The following is a 16,898-nucleotide window of genomic DNA, read 5'->3' as shown; positions in this document are numbered from 1 at the left end:
AAAGACTCTGCTTTGCGGTGTGGGGGCTGTGAGCGGCGGTTTGCCGGGGCGAGGTTGGCGGCGGGTTCCATATACCGGCGCGGCGGTGAGCGGCTCCTTCTTTCCTGCTGCGGCCGCCATCCCGAGCGCGCCGAGCCCAGCGGAGCTCCGACATGGTAAATACGGAGAGCGGCATTCAACCCGGTGCGGGCAGGCCACCACCCCGCCCGATAGTCTCCGAGATAGTATATCTTTTCAAAAAAGGAAAGAGAAACTTTTCCGTGAAAGAAAGAAGAAATCCAGAGGCGGAGAGTGCTGCCGGGCCGCCATTTTGTGGCATGGGTGGGGGAGGGGGAGACACGTTGTCTATAATGTAACCAGAGCTGGTTAAACAGGGGGGGGATAGTGTTAACAGGCGGAATCGGCCTAAAACAAGGGGGAGATGGAATTAAACAGGGGGGAAGTTCGTATTAGACATAGAAGATAGGAGCAGGAGAAGGCCATTCGGCCCCTCGAGCCTGCTCCGTCATTCAATGCGATCATGGCTGATCATCCAAACTCAGTACCCTGTCCCTGCCTTCTCCCTATATCCCTTTTAGCCTTAAGAAATATATCTAACTAAGTAAAGAATGTCAGAAGTTGGGGCAATTGGTCTTAAACGGGGGGAGTTAGTATTAAACAGGGAGAATAAATGGCACAGGATTACTATTTGGTGATGAGATGCTTCATTTAGAGGAATGGAATATTTTTAAAAGCTCATTTTTCAAATTAAAAATAAATAATTTTCCTGTATGAATTTTCTGTATTTGGATTTAAGGTTATTTCACATTGCTGTCTTGATATATTTTATGCAAAAGGAGAGCATTTCCAACTGATCAATACTTTTGAGTTCTCGGTTAGGCCTAGCTGAGGCTGGTCCATGTGCCTCGGAGTGTTACTGACTCAGTTACTAAGTGTTTTTCAGTTTAGAGAAATGGCTGTTAAGTAATTTGGTGTTTGTGATTGTAACCCCTGAAGTAATGTCGGTGGTCCCTCCCTGCCTTCATGGTTTATTGAATAACTTGGTTCTGTGGGTCTGTGTCAATATTTTGAGAATTGCCATAATAGTAAAGACTTAAAACCCAGTGTAAAAAAATTTCAGCTAATGCTAAGAGAAGTGAAGTATTCAGTGCTTTGGTTTGATGTCTATAAACGGATCTCTGGAAAAGAGTAATCTTGCTGTATTTCACGTGATATTAGAATCAGTATTCGTATGGGTCTTAAAAGAACTTAAATGAGGTCTGTGATTTTAAAGTAAAGTTTGGTGCCATCTTAACGTAATGTTGAATATTGGCAGAGTTAAGCTTGTGCAGCGCATTAGATACTTGGGTGCCTTGAGCACCACCTGGTAACCACTCGTAGCTGAGGCCTGTATTGCCAAAAGCACCCTGGCCAGCGCAATGGGTACCACCACCATCACTGCACAAGTGGCAGGAGACCTGGGAACTAAATTGCACTAGTACATAGATAATTAAAATGTCATGAACAGGTACAGAAAATAATCAAAAAGGCTAATGGGATGCTGGCCTTTATATCTAGAAGACTAGAATACAAGGGGGTAGAAGTTATGCTGCAGCTGTACAAAACCCTGGTTAGACCACACCTGGAGCACTGTAAGCAGTTCTGGGCACCATGCCTTAGGAAGGATATATTGGCCTTGGCGGGAGTGCAGCGTAAGTTTACCAGAATGATACCCGGACTCCAAGGGTTAAGCTATGAGGAGCGATTACACAAATTAGGGTTGTATTCCCAAGAATTTAGATGGTTATGGGGTGATCTGATGGAAGTTTTCAGGATATTAAGGGGAACAGATAGGGTAGATAGAGAAACTATTTCCGCTAGTTGGGGATTCGAGGACTAGCGGGCACAGTCTAAAAATTAGAGCCAGGCCTTTCGGGAGTGAAATTAGGAAACATGAAAGGTGGTAGAAGTTTGAAACTCTTCTGCAAATGGCAATTGATGCTAGATCAACTGTTAATTTTAAATCTGAGATTGATAGCTTTCTGTTAACCAAAGGTATTAAGGGACATGGGCTAAAGGCTGGTATATGGAGTTAGGTCACAGATCAGCCATGATCTCATTGAATGGAGGAGCAGGCGCGAGGGGCTGAATGGCCTCCTCCTGTTCCCATGAATTGAGAACCAGACTACTTCTGTAAAGTTTATATCTTAATGGTTCTTTTTTTATAATCTTTTTCAGGCTTGTGCTCGACCATTAATAACGGTGTACAGTGACAAGGGAGAGTTATCGGGCAAAAATGTTGTTATGCCCGCAGTTTTCAAGGCTCCCATCCGCCCAGATATTGTGAACTTTGTTCACACAAATCTGCGCAAAAATAGCAGGCAGCCGTATGCTGTGAGTGCGGATGCAGGTAATGTATATTAGTCTTTTAAATTACACATTAGGTACAACTAACCACATGACTTTTCCTTAAGACTTGGTCCATGCAAACTCCAAATATTATTTGGTGCATGTAAAGGATTGAAATCCGCACTAACTGCATTGATTGCTAGCTTGTAGGAACAGGGGTAGGCAATTCAGCCCCTCTGCCCTGAGCCTGTTGGTATTAACCAGTGCTTTTACCCTCATCTAGATCATAATGGATGCTGAAAAGCTACTTGAGAATATGTTTATATTAAATTGAATCTAGGGCATGGAATCTAGTTTAGCTACTCAAAACGGTTAACATTTGGAGATAAATTAATAATCCAATTGCATGGCTATTGTGTTATATTGAGGTATCGGCTCACTTTTGGGGGGCTGTTTTGTGGAAATATTGATTTTTATAAATATAGATTTCTAAGTTTGAAGGAAGTAAAATCAGAGATAGTGATTAAAAGTGAACATGCAAAATGTTGGTATGCTTTTATGAAAATGTGACTTATTCTGTGGCCATATATTGGTGTGGGGGTTCACTGTGCTTGCTATGATGGTGTAATTTGCGTCTTACACTGTGCACAGTGACGGGTGCCTTCTGTCAATAAACTGGCACAGCTGAGTGACGAGCGTTTCAGTCTGAGCAAGAAAGTCCTGGCGTGGATATATTACGAGGTTGTTGAATTTTTCACGTTAGTACAGTAGTTCCGGGTACAATCATTCCTGTTCTATTCAGGAAAGACTAAACAGGCTGGGACTTTGCTCTTGAAAAGCGCCGGCTAAGGGGGTGGTGTAAGCAGGAACCGATAGGCCCGTTAGCCTAACATCTGTCATTGGGAAAATGCTGGAATCCATTATTAAAGAAGTGATAGCAATACATTTAGAAAATCATAATACAATCAAGCAGAGTCAACATGGTTCTTTGAAAGGGAAATCGCGTTTGACAAATTTACTAGAGCTCTTTGAGGATGTAACGAGCAGGGTGGATAAAGGGGAAGCAGTAGATTTCCAGAAGGCATTCGATAAGGTGCTGCATAAAAGGTTACCGCACAAGATAAGAGCTCACTGTGTTGGGGGTAATATATTAGATTGGATAGAGGATTGGCTAACTAACAGAAAACAGAGAGTCGGAATAAATGGATAATTTTCAGGTTGGCAAACTAACTCGTGGGGTGTCACAGGGATCAGTGCTGGGGCCTCAACTATTTACAATCTATATTAATGACTTGGAATAAGGGACTGAGTGTACTGTTGCCAAATTTGCTGCTGATACAAAGGTAGGTGGGAAAGCAAGTTGTGAGGAGGACACAGAGTCTGCAAAGGGATGCAGATAGGTTAAGTGAGTGGGCAAAAATTTGGCAGATGGAGTATAATGTGGGAAAATGGGAGATTATCCACTTTGGTAGGAAGAATAAAAAAGTAAAATATTAGTTAAATGGAGAGAGACTGCAGAATGCTGAGGTACAGAGGGATCTGGGGGTCCTTGCACATGAAACACAAAAGTTAGCATGCAGGTACAGCAAGTAATTAGGAAGGCAAATTGAGTATTGGCCTTTATTGTAAGGAGGATGGAGTATAAAAGTAGAAGTCTTGCTACAACTGTACAGGGCGTTGGTGAGACCACACCTGGAGTACTGCGTGCCGTTTTGGTCTCATTTAAGGAAGGATATACTTGCATTGGAGGCAGTTCAGAGAAGGTTCACTAGGTTGATTCCTGAGTTGAAGGGGTTGTCTTGAGGAAAGGTTGAGCAGCTTGGGCCTATACTCATTGGAGTTTAGAAGAATGAGAGGTGATCTTATTGAAACATATAAGATTCTGAGGGGGCTCGACAGGGTAGATTTAGGGAGGATGTTTCCCCTCGTGGGGGAATCTAGAACTAAGGGGCATAGTTTCAAAATAGGGGGTCGTCCATTTAAAACGGAGATGGGGAGGAATTTCTCCTCTCTGGGTCCAGAGAGCTGTAGAGACTGAGTCATTGAATATATTCAAGGCAGAAATAGACAGATATTTGAGCTACAGGGGAGTCGAGGGTTATGGGGAGCGGGCAGGGAAGTGGAGTTGAGGCCAAGATCAGATCAGCCATGATCTTATTGAATGGCAGAGCAGGCTCGAGGGGCCGAATGGCCTACTCCCGCTCCTATTTCTTATGTAATGGAGGTCTTTAAAATTATGAAAGTGTTTGATATGGTAGATGTAGAAAAGATTGTGAGGGACACCAAAACTAGGGGCCATAAGATAGTCACTAATAAATCCAATAGATAATTTACCCAGAGAGTGGTTAGAATGTGGAACTTGCTACCACAGGGAGTGGTTGAGGTGAATAGCATAGATACATTTAAGGGGAAGCTAGATAAGCACATGAGGGAGAAACGAATAGAAGGATATGCTGATAGGGTGAGATGAAGAGGGGTGGGAGGAGGCTAATGTGGCGCATAAATACTGGCACGGACCATTGGGCCGAATAGCCCGTTTCTGTGCTGTAGCTTCAATATTAGTTAGTGTAGTGGTGAGTGGTTTTTATTTGCAACTTAGAATATTGAAAGTTTACTTGTAGCGGGTATAGCTCACTCATTCTGGCTTAACCCCACTGAAATTACTTGTAAACAATTTCTTTGTCGCCCACAATTTTGGCTCTCGGACTTTGTTAGGGAGAAAATAACAAATTTACAAAAGTTGGCTCCATTATGATTTGTATTGACATTTTTATTTTTCAGGTCACCAGACCAGTGCTGAGTCATGGGGTACTGGTAGAGCTGTGGCTCGTATTCCCCGTGTGCGGGGTGGTGGTACCCATCGCTCTGGCCAGGGTGCTTTTGGCAATGTATCCTATTCAATGTGAGATATTAAATATCTCAAAGTCTGGTGTATACCCATAGTCTTGTGTTCTCCCTTTTTAATGAGCAGGAATTTGCTGTGTACAGCCTATTTGAGCTGCCTTATTTGTTGGACTAACATTTCTTATTGCTATGATGGTGTAATTTGCGTCTGACACTGCACAGTGACAGTTGCCTTCTGTCATTAAGCTGGTACAGGGGAATGACGAGCATTGAAGTCTGAGCATAATTGGATACCCAACAATTGCCTTTTTGGAAATGTTACGCACCTTAACCCAAATCATAGATGTGCCGTGGTGGCCGCATGTTCGCTCCCACAAAGACTTGGCGCCGTTGGCACCGCAGGGTGAACGTGACACAGAAGCGATATGCCATCTGCTCTTCTCTGGCTGCATCTGCCCTCCCTGCTCTGGTCCTGTCGAAAGGTAAGAATGTGCAGAGGCCAAAGTGCTTGGGCCACGCTGAATGAAAGCAAGGTACTCTTAACCTCCTTAATCATCAAAATGCAAGACCATTTGGTTCATCTCGCCCAAGAGACCAATGAGAGTGATGATTTTCTCACTGGCTGCATGTACAGGAAACTTTGGTTTATCCGGAGGTTGTATGTCCGGAACCCTCGATTTAACGGCAGAAATCAGCAGCCATTTTGGTTAGGGTTTTTTTCTTCTCGCTTTTTTTTTTAACAGTCAGGCTCTGGAAAGTGTCTCTGTAGCTTAGCAACAGCTTCAGAGACGCTTCCAAGGTATGGGCCGAGTGTTTACAAGCTGTTGCTAAGCAACAGTGTTTGTTGTCAGATACGGAGATGAAAACCTCCGTATCCTTCAACATTAGCGCTGGTCTATCCGGAAGTTTGGATCGATCGGCAGCAGCTCGGTGCCGGATATCGCAAAATTTCCTGTATTGGCTGCAGTAACTTGCTTTCTGCTGTGACATGGTAAATGCAATAGAAGAATCTTTTCAAAATAATCAGTGCAGATGTTATAAAGTAGTTAAAGTTTACATTAGTCCTGTGGATTTGTATCCATCGCAATTTCGGTGAGTATAAAATGAAATTATCCGTGCAAGAGCAATCATTGCTGGAGTTTTTCTTTGATGCTGCCATCGAGGGGAGTCATTCTGGGATTAAAGCACCGGAGCGGGTTACTTGCACCTGCTCAAATTAGTTCTGATCTTGACACACCATTTCGAGCATCCGGTGAGAAGGATTGGATGCAAATGACTTACTTGAAGTGGGTATTGACGGCGGATGTTTAATGGAATTAGCTGGAATTGGGAATACAGACGTTACTAAATGTTGCTAATGGGAATTTACTGTAGGTCCTAAATCATTTGGATTTTAAAGCCAGGTCCTCTGGGTCAATTTTAAAATGTGCCGTTGTGTAACTGATTGCTGCTTTGAAACGTGGCAGTGGCTTGCTATGATGGTGTAATTTGCGTCTTATGCTGTGCACAGTGACAGTTGCCTTCTGTTGTTATGCTGGTGCAGATATATGATGAACATTTGGATCTGAGCAGGTCCTGAACGTATTCATGGCAATTTTCAAATTTGAGTGGGGAAATTTAAGCTTTTCTCATCAAGGCCAGCTAAGACTGGCTGTTTAATTTTAATTCTTTGTACCACCGTGTATTATAGAATTTTACAGACAGTAGGCGGCTATTTGGCCCATTGTGACTATGTCGGCTCTCCCTTATCCCACTGAAATTTTCCTTTTTCAAATATTTAACCCATTTCCCTTTGTTAAAACTGTTGTGAATTCTGATTCCACCACTGTTTCTGATCGGACACTCCATGTCCCAACAACCTGCTGTAAATAAATAAATATAATTCTAACCCGATCATAAATCGTGTTTATTAGCCCCAAGCGTCACAGAACGGGAGAAATGACGCCAGTCCTTGACTGAGGCAGGCGGGAAATGATTTTGCATTGACCAGTTCTGGTTTGGGTCTTTACTTTTGGGAGTTGTCTGTCTCTGCAGCTGAAATGAGGATTTGGTATGTGCTTGGAGTTCTATTGATCAGATTGTCCTGAAATTAGTTTTATAATCCTGTAGGTCATCGCATTGAAGAAATCCCAGAGCTCCCACTTGTGGTTGAAGACAAGATTGAAAGCTACAAAAAGACAAAGGAGGCTGTTCTGATGCTAAAGAAACTGAAGGCCTGGAACGATATCAAAAAGGCAAGCAACTCTTTCCTTGTCCTATTGAGTGTAGCACTGAGAGAGAGGATGAGACTTCACTTCTGGTCCGTGTTTCTGATTACTGACGATTTCGAAGATCTGATCTCTGGTTATTTTTTTTTTTTAATCAGTTATTGTTTGGAATTGGTCAAAAATGGATTTATTTTACCCCCTACAGGTTTATGCTTCCCAGCGTATGCGTGCCGGCAAAGGTAAAATGAGGAACCGTCGTCGGGTCCGACGCAAGGGCCCATGCATTATCTACAATGAAGACAATGGTGTTGCAAGAGCTTTCAGGAACATCCCAGGTAAATCTCATGTCTGGGAGGTATGCTTGTGTCTTGTGAGGCATCTAATGGGCAGGAGTGCATTTAACAATGTTTTGGGGCTTTTTTATATTTCAACTACGGTAAGAACATAAGAAATAGGAGCAGGAGTAGGCCATACGGCCCCTCGGGCCTGCTCCGCCATTCAATAGGATCATGGCTGATCTGAATCTAGACTCACGTCCACTTCCCTGCCCTCTCCCCATAACCCCTAATTCCCTTATCTGCTAGGAAAATGTCTATCTCCATTTTAAATTTATTTAATGTTGCAGCTTCCACAGCTCTCTGGGGTAGCAAATTCCATAGATTTACTACCCTCTGAGTGAAGAAGTTTCTCCTCATCTCAGTTTTGAAAGGGCAGCCCCTTATTCTAAGATTATGCCCCCTAGTTCTAGTCTCACCCATCAGTTGAAACATCCTCACCGCATCCACCCGATCAAGCCCCCTCAATCTTATATGTTTCGATAAGATCGCCTCTCATTCTTCTGAACTCCAATGAGTAGAGTCCCAACCTACTCAACCTTTCCTCATACGTCAACCCCCTCATCTCTGGAATAACCGAGTGAACCTTCTCTGAAGCACCTCGAGAGCAAGTATATCTTTTCTTAAATATGGAAACCAAAACTGCACGCAGTATTCCAGGTGTGGCCTCACCAGTACCCTGTATAACTGCAGCAAGACTTCCCTGTTTTTATACTCCATCCCCCTTGCAATAAAAGCCAAGATTCCATTGGCCTTCCTGATCACCTGCACCTGCATACTAACTTTTTGTGTTTCATGCACCAGGACCCCCAGATCCCTTTGTACTGTAGCACTTTGCAGTTTTTCTCCATTTAGATAATAACTTGCTCTTTGATTTTTTTCTGCCAAAGTGCATAACCTCCCACTTCCCAACATTATATTGCATCTGCCAAATCTCTGCCCACTCACTTAGCCTGTCTGTCCTTTTGCAGGTTTTTTATGTCCTCCTCACTCATTGCTTTCCCTCCCATCTTTGTATCCTCGGCAAACTTGTATATGTTGTACTCGGTCCCTTCCTCCAAATCGTTAATATAGATTGTAGAGTTGGGGTCCCAGCACTGACCCCTGCACTTGGTTGGCATCCTTGTGCCTATACATGATGAACTGTTGGCTTACTGTGAATTTGGTGATTTGTTGAATTCACTTTGCAGTGTTGGAGGGAGTAGAAAGAGTACCAAACAGTGATGTAATTGTCAGTCGAATATTTGCAGCAGCTACTGTCGATTGTCTGAGCTGGACAAAATGATGAGATTCCACTTCATGGTCCGTGTTTTTGAAAACTCATGATATTAGTGGAAGTTCTGACTTCAGTAGCGGGGAGTGTAATGTATATCAAGGTGCAGATCAGTTTGCAAGCCTTTGTATTAATCTTTTTAAAGAATGCCCTTTTCTCTTCCCTGGCTCAGTTCATCAGTTTTCCTGGTAGGAAGTGCCTGGCCTGTGCACAGCACCCCTCCAGGCGGTGAGGACGAGTTTGTGTATATAATATTCCTGATAGCGATGGTAGCTTTTTTTGTAAAGGTTTGTTGCAGTGTTAAGAGGGGAGCCGAAAGTTGGGCTGTACTCCATGGGGAATCTAATGCTGCTTTGCATTGTCCACTGCAGGCATAACTCTTCTCGACGTCAACAAACTGAATGTCCTGAGACTTGCTCCTGGTGGTCATGTAGGACGATTCTGCATTTGGACAGAGAGTGCCTTCCGCAAGCTGGATGACCTGTATGGAACTTGGCGCAAACCTTCCAAATTGAAGATTGGATATAAGTAAGCCCCTCAGTGTGTGATAAAATGGAGCATTGGTGGGATCAGTGAAGCATTTAAATCGATGTTTATGCATTTTCTTCCGTCTCAATTTTCTCCCCTCATCTGAAGGTACTGTCTCCTCACCAAACTGGCCATTATAAAGGTGTGGGCATCACAGCCTGATCCTGACTTGCCTAATGTCCACCTCGTGGACCTTTACCTCTAACCCAGGAGGATGGAGGTCGGTGGCAGCACTCCTGTCCAGCTGAGATCATTGCATTGTTTTTATCCCCATTGAGTAACATTGGAGACTTGCTGTAATATTATGACAATGATGAGATTCCACTTCATGGTCCGTGTTTTTGACAGCTCATGATATTAATGGAAGTTCTGATGTCTGAAATTAGCACTAATTGCTAATTTAGATCTGGCTGTTATGATTTCAGTGGGTATACAATACAAGTTTTGTATTAAACACTCTGCTTTGGCCAGCTGTTGAACTAGATCAGCAAGTTTGCTTTTCTTTCTATTTAAAGCTAGCAGTGCTGCTCAGCATACTTTACTCTGGGCCCCATTCTCATGGTCTGTCCTTTCTTGCAGTAATTGTGCCAGTGGTTTTAGTTTTAATCTTGCTTGTGGCCTGTCATAGAATCATAGAAATTTACAGCACAGAAGGAGGCCATCGGCCCATTGTTTCCGTGCCGGCCGTAAAAGAGCGATCCGGCCCTAATCCCACTCTCCAGCTCTTGGTCTGTAGCCCTGTCGCTTACAGCACTTCAAGTGAACATCCAAGTATTTTTAAGTGTGATGAGGGTTCTAGACCCCCATCACCCTCTGGGTGAAAAAAGTTCTCCTCTAATCCTTCTACCATTTACTTTAAATCTATGCCCCCTGGTTATTGACCTCTCTGCTAGGTGCTTCCTATCCACTCTATCTAGGCCTCTCAATTTTATTCTTTGGTACTTACTGTAAATGTTTTTGTTTTATAATCCAGCCTACCTATTCACAAGATGACTAACACAGATCTGAGCCGTATCATGAAGAGTCAGGAAATCCAGAAGGCTCTTCGTCCACCAAAGTAAGTTGAAATGTTTCGCTCGGTCAGTTTTTACGAGCTGAACTTCGTTGCTCTGAGATCCTGATTAACTCCCATTAAGTGGGCAGAATTCAATGTAAATAAAAGCACGACTTGTGTACCAGAGTTAGATTAATAATTCTTCTGCAGTTACTAGACACAGTGATGAAATTCCACTTCATGGTCCGTGTTTTTGACACCTTTATGATATTAGTGGAAGTTCTGATGTCTTGTTCGTAACATGGGGCTGAAGTTGGAACAATTGTTTTGGGAGGGGGGAGTATTTGAAGCCTGTTAACATTTCTTCCATACAGATACATTTTAACAGCAAGTTGTAGTCTAACCTGGCATCGTACCTTTGGCCCAGAAGGCAGGGAGACGCCATGGGGTGTCGTTCCTACATGTGTGAGCCAGAAAACCTTGATATGTGCTGCTTTTCCACGAGAGCACAGCTGAGGTCACAAGCCCGCTGTCGGACTGCTGTCCGGCTAACTCTTGAATGGTACAGAATGGAAGCGTAAGCTGTGTTTCCTGTACCCCATTTCGACATAGGACCTGATGTGTTCTCCGTATCTCTCTCTGGAATTGCGGCCCCTGTGTGTAGTGAATGTAATTTTACTCTGCCAGTCACGCCTGCTGTTGTCAGAAGCTGAAGTGTTTTTCTCTGCTTTTCACAGCAAAACAGTTCAGCGCAGGGTACTCAAGAAGAACCCACTGAAGAACCTGAGGATCATGACCAAACTGAACCCATATGCCAAGACCGCACGACGCCGTGCAATACTCTTGCAAGAAAAGAATGTAAGTGTGGCTGTGTACACAAAATGGTCAGTTCAGTCTCTGAGCAGCTGTCTTAGAACATAAGAACATAAGAAATAGGAGCAGGAGTAGGCCAATCGGCCCCTCGAGCCTGCTCCGCCATTCAATAAGATCATGGCTGATTTGATCCTAACCGCCAATCCACTATCACAGAACCATCTTCTGAATCTAACAGAATTAGACACACGAAATAGGAGCAGGATCAGGCTACACGGCCCCTGGGCCCGCTCCGCTACCCACAGGGTCATGACCGATCCGAACCTAGACTCCTGTCCAAATTCCTGCCCGCTCCCTGTAACCTTTAATTCCTTTACTTCTAGGAAACTGTCTATTTCTGTTTTAAATTTATGTAATGATGTAGCTTCTACAGCTTTTTGGGGCAGCATATTCCATGGACCTACCACCCTCTGAGTGAAGTAGTTCCTCCTCATCTCAGTTTTGAAAGAGCAGCCCCTTATTCTAAGACTATGCCCCCTAGTTCTAGTTTCACCCATCATCGGGAACATCTTCCCCGCATCCACCCGATCCAACCCCTTCACAATCTTATATGTTTCAACAATAAGCGCCTCTCATTCTTCTGAACTCCAATGAGTAGAGTCCCAATCTACTCAACCTCTCCTCATATGTCCATCCCCTCATCCCCGGGATTAACCGAGTGAACCACCTTTGTACTGACTCGAGAGCAAGTATGTCCTTTCTTAAGTATGGACACCAAAACTGTACGCAGTATTCCAGGTGCGGTCTCACCAATACCTTGTACAACTGAAGCAATACCTCCCTATTTTTATATTCTATCCCCCTAGCAATGAAAGCCAACATTCCATTGGCCTTCTTAATCACTTGCTGCACCTGCATACTAACCTTTTGAGTTTCGTGCACCAGGACCCCCAGATCCCTTTGTACTTCAGTACTTTCCAGTTTCTTGCCATTAAGATAATAACTTGCTCTATGATTTTTTCCTGCCAAAGTGCATAACCTCACACTTTCCAGTATTGTATTCCATCTGCCAAATCTCTGCCCACTTAATTAGCCTGTCGATGTCCCCTTGCAGGTTTTTTATGTCCTCCTCACTCACTACTTTCCCTCCCATCTTAGTATCATCTGCAAACTTTGATATGTTACACTCGGTCCCCTCCTCCAAATCGTTAATATAGATTGTAAAGAGTTGGGGACCCAGCACTGACCCCTGCGGAACACCACTAGTTACTGATTGCCAGTCTGAGAATGAACCATTTATCCCAACTCTCTGCCTTCTGTTAGATAGCCAATCCTCTATCCATGCCAGAATATTACCCCCAATCCCGTGATTTTTTATCTTAAGCAATAATCTTTTGTGTGGCACCTTGTCAAATGCCTTTTGGAAGTCTAAATACACTACGTCCACTGGTTCCCCTTTATCCACCCTATATGTTACTTCCTCAAAGAACTCCAGCAAATTTGTCAAACATGACTTCCCCTTCATAAAACCATGCTGACTTTGTCCTATTAAATTATGATTATCCAAATGTCCTGTTACTGTCTCCTTAATAATGGACTCCAAAATTTTACCTACCACAGATGTTAGGCTAACCGGTCTATAGTTTCCAGCCTTCTGTCTACTGCCCTTTTTAAATAAGGGTGTTACATTAGCAGTTTTCCAGTCTGCCGGGACCTTTGCCGAGTCCAGGGAGTTTTGGAAAATTATTACCAATGCATCCACAATCCCTACCGCCACTTCCCTCAAGACCCTAGGATGTAAGCCATCAGGTCCAGGTGATTTATCCGCCTTGAGTCCCATTATTTTACCGAGTACCACTTCCTTAGTGATTTTGATCGTGTTTAGCTCCTTCCCCCCCCCCCCCCCCCTTTAGCCCCCTGTTTGTCCAGTGTTGGGATATTCTTAGTGTCTTCTACTGTAAAGACTGATATAAAATATTCATTGTGTTTTTGCCATCTCCATATTTCCCACCATTAATTTCCTGGTCTCATCCTCTAAGGGACCAACATTTACTTTAGCCACCCTTTTTCTTTTTATATAACTATAAAAACTCTTACTATCTGTTTTTATATTTTTTGCTAATTTACTTTCATAATCTATCTTCCCTTAATCAATCTTTTTGTTATTTTTTGCTGTCTTTTAAAGTTTTCCCAATCCTCTATCCTCCCACTAGATTTGGCTACCTTATATGCCCTTGTTTTTAGTCGAATACTATCCTTAATTTCTTTACTTAGCCACGGATGGCTGTCTTCTTTTACACCCTTTTCTTAGTGGAATATATATTTTTTGGAAGTTGTAAAATAACTCCTTAAATGTACACCACTGATCATGTATCGTCTTACCCTTTAATCTATTTTCCCAATCCACTCTACTCAATTCCGCTCTCATACCTTCATAGTCTCCTTTATTCAAGATTAGCATGCTTGTTTGAGATCCAACCTTCTCACCCTCTAATTGAATATGGAATTCAACCATGTTATGGTCACTCATTCCAAGGGGATCCTTTACTAGGACATTTTTAATTAATCCTGTCTCATTACACAGGACCAGATCTAAGGTTGCTTGCCCCCTGGTCGGTTCAGTTACATACTGCTCAAGAAACCCATCCCTAATACACTCAATGAACTCATCCTCAAGGCAGCCCTGCCCAATTTGATTTGTCCAATTAATATGATAGTTAAAATCCCCCATAATTATAGATGTTCCCTTATTACAAGCCTCAACTATTTCCTGATTGATACTCCGTCCAACAGAGTTGCCACTGTTCGGAGGCCTATAGACTACGCCCACTAGTGCTTTTTTCCCCTTATTATTCCTTACCTCCACCCAAACTGTTTAATTATCCTGATCTTTTGACCCAATATCATTTCTCTGTATTAGTGATTCCTTCCTTTATTAACATAGCCACCCCACCTCCCCTTCCTTCCTGCCTGTCCTTCCTGATCGTTAAATAACCTGGTATGTTTAATTCCCAGGCATTGTCACCCTGCAGCCATGTTTCTGTAATGGCCACAAGATCATACCCATATGTAGTTATTTGTGCCATTAACTTGTCTATTTTGTTACGAATGCTACGTGCATTCAGATAGAGAACTTTCAAATATGTTTTGTGACACTTAGTTCCTGCTTTTGCCCTTTTTATTACTTTACCTTTTACTCCATACCTTCTGCCCCTTCCTGACACGCTCTGGTTTTTAATTTCCCCACTGCTACCTAAGTCTATTACCTTCTCTGTTGTCATTTTTATTATTTGCTCTCTAGGAACCTCCCCCCCACTAGTTAGTTTAAAGCCCTCTCTACAGCCCTAGTTATATGATCTGCCAGGACTCTAGTCCCAGCACTGGCCAAGTGAAGCCCGTCCCAACGGAACAGCTCCCTCCTGCCCCAGTACTGGTGCCAGTGTCCCAGGAAGCAAAACCCATTTCTCCCACACCAGTCTTTGAGCCACGCATTTAACTCTAATTTTATTTGTCCTAGCCAAAGGCAAGATGACTAAAAATTGTATAAAAGGGATTTTTTAAATATTTAGTCTTGTTTTCATGTTGAGACTTAATGGATATTGGGATGTTTACGAGCTTTGATGGCCTATTAAACGGTTTTGGATTCTGTAGAGGGCAATGAATGACTTGGCGGTGATTGCACTGAAAATGTTGAGAGTTATTAGACTTTTCATTGTAGGGTTCTGATCGTAGCCTGAATAGTAAGAATGTAATTGCTGTCACAGAAATGCTTGCCAGAGAGTATGGGCCAAAACTAGGGGTTGCAAAACACAGTTCAGTCCTGAAATTGGAAAGTTGGGGTATCAGAGGGCAAAGTGACTGGGCCAAATGGCCTGTCCTTGACTTTTCAATAAATTAAAGTGTGAACCCTGGAATAATAAAATATCTATTTTCAGACAATTTTAGTTTTGTTGATGGTTCACAAAGAAAATATTGGGAAGTTGCAGGTTCAAGTCTTGTAACAGTTTCTGTTTGCTCAACCAGTTAGAGGGGGCTGGGAACATATTTAAATGTATTGTTTGCTGCTTTAGTATCACTTGGGTGTGATTATGGATGGCAGTAAACTGGTTACAAACATTTTTAAATGTTGGTGCGGAGATGAAAGTAATTTATGCTGGTTTGTCGGATACGATGATTTGGGTTGGTGGGGATTTCAAACGCGGTAACTAATTGTTTTTTCCCCTTTCAGCACAAAGCCAAGCTGGAGAAGAAGCAAAAGGCAACGGCGTAAATTCAAGGCTCCTGTTTTTACTGGCATATGCTCTCATATTGCCATATGGATTCAGTCTAAATAAAAATCTATTTAAAATAAACATGCTTACACGTTCTTTTAAGTTTACATTACGCAATTTGAAGATAACTTGCACTGTTGCCTTGGATTACCGATTGTTTATTGAACTGTATATTATCCCATTGTAGTGTTCAACGGTTAGATCAAAGCCCATGACCGTGCTGTGCTGCCATTTTTTTTAAAAGCCGGACAAAAATAGTCAGGTGCTGGTTACTGATTGGTTGTTCCGGTGGTCCTGCGTAGGCTGCATCTTGCCACTTTGCAAGGTGTGGACTTGTGAAAGAAATTCTTGGCTGAGTTTGGATGTACAGTATTTATAAAAAAAAAAAAAAAAAAAAAAAAAAATTGGTATGTAATAAATGTCCCAGGTCGCATCCTGCTCCCGAGTGCCCATAGGCGTCTATTCTGGAATCAGTTGTGCAATGGCATATCGAACATGCAATGTTGCCAAGTCTGCCTGCGCTGGAGGGACTCTCGTTTCTGGCTGCTTGGTTGTTCCAGGATGGCCAAGACTGGGAACTCAACATCCAGGGGTATTCGATATTCAGGAAAGATAGGCAAAAAGGAAAGGGAGGTGGGGTAGCATTACTGGTTAAAGAAGGGATTAATACAATTATAATGAAGGATATTAGCTCTGATGATGTGGAATCTGTATGGGTAGAATTGAGAAATACTAAGGGGAAAAAAACATGAGTGGTATATACACCTCCAAACAGTAAGGCGGAGGTTGGGGATGGCATTAAAAGGGAAATTAAAGAAGTGTGCAATAAGGGCACAGCAGTCATCATGGGTGACTTTAATCTACATATAGATTGGGCCAACCAAATTAGTAACAATACTGTGGAGGAGGAATTCCTGGAGTGTTTACGGGATGGTTTCCTGGACCAATATGTCGAGGAACCAACCAGAGATCAGGCCATCTTAGACTGGGTATTATGTAAAGAGAAAGGATTAATTAGCAATCTTGTACAAGGCCCCTTGGGTTGGAGCGATCATATGATTGAATTCTTCATTAATTAAATGAAGTAGTTGACTCAGAGACAAGGGTCCTCAATTTAAATAAAGGAAACTACAATAGTCTGAGGAGTGAGTTGGGTAGGATTGATTGGGGAATGGCACTCAAAGGGTTGACAGTGGATAGGCAATGGCAAACATTCAAAGACCGAATGGATAAGCTACAGAATTTGTTCATCCCAGTTTGGCATAAAAATAAAACAAAAAAGTGACAACCATGGCTAACAAGGGA

General features: G+C 42.8%; 1 protein-coding gene and 7 non-coding genes across 8 annotated transcripts; all 8 read left to right on the top strand.

The window, feature by feature from the left end:
- The first annotated feature begins 78 nt into the window (after window positions 1–78).
- On the top strand, window positions 79–15,674 carry rpl4 (ribosomal protein L4). The gene is made up of 10 exons (XM_085968366.1): window positions 79–155; window positions 2,218–2,389; window positions 5,110–5,216; window positions 5,516–5,654; window positions 7,282–7,406; window positions 7,585–7,714; window positions 9,359–9,515; window positions 10,489–10,572; window positions 11,247–11,367; window positions 15,551–15,674. Exons 1-10 carry the CDS (start codon window positions 153–155, stop codon window positions 15,590–15,592), a joined length of 1,080 nt encoding a protein of 359 aa, XP_085824492.1. The 5' UTR covers window positions 79–152; the 3' UTR covers window positions 15,593–15,674.
- LOC147099885 (small nucleolar RNA SNORD16) lies at window positions 2,941–3,040 on the top strand. The gene has a single exon (XR_015073890.1). It is a non-coding gene; the product is annotated as a small nucleolar RNA SNORD16 (small nucleolar RNA).
- LOC147099884 (small nucleolar RNA SNORD16) lies at window positions 5,358–5,455 on the top strand. The gene has a single exon (XR_015073891.1). It is a non-coding gene; the product is annotated as a small nucleolar RNA SNORD16 (small nucleolar RNA).
- On the top strand, window positions 6,644–6,743 carry LOC147099883 (small nucleolar RNA SNORD16). Its single transcript, XR_015073892.1, has one exon. It is a non-coding gene; the product is annotated as a small nucleolar RNA SNORD16 (small nucleolar RNA).
- LOC147099882 (small nucleolar RNA SNORD18) lies at window positions 7,447–7,513 on the top strand. The gene has a single exon (XR_015073889.1). It is a non-coding gene; the product is annotated as a small nucleolar RNA SNORD18 (small nucleolar RNA).
- On the top strand, window positions 8,991–9,062 carry LOC147099881 (small nucleolar RNA SNORD18). The gene has a single exon (XR_015073886.1). It is a non-coding gene; the product is annotated as a small nucleolar RNA SNORD18 (small nucleolar RNA).
- On the top strand, window positions 9,822–9,892 carry LOC147099880 (small nucleolar RNA SNORD18). Its single transcript, XR_015073887.1, has one exon. It is a non-coding gene; the product is annotated as a small nucleolar RNA SNORD18 (small nucleolar RNA).
- On the top strand, window positions 10,727–10,798 carry LOC147099879 (small nucleolar RNA SNORD18). The gene has a single exon (XR_015073888.1). It is a non-coding gene; the product is annotated as a small nucleolar RNA SNORD18 (small nucleolar RNA).
- Window positions 15,675–16,898: the final 1,224 nt, after the last annotated feature.

The sequence above is a fragment of the Somniosus microcephalus genome, chromosome 27, assembly GCF_052327205.1.
Source record: "Somniosus microcephalus isolate GS21.2 chromosome 27, FLI_Smic_1.0, whole genome shotgun sequence".
NCBI classification, from domain to species: Eukaryota; Metazoa; Chordata; class Chondrichthyes; order Squaliformes; family Somniosidae; genus Somniosus; species Somniosus microcephalus.
Note: the sequence above shows the minus strand (reverse complement) of the source record. Positions and strands in the feature narration are given on the sequence as shown.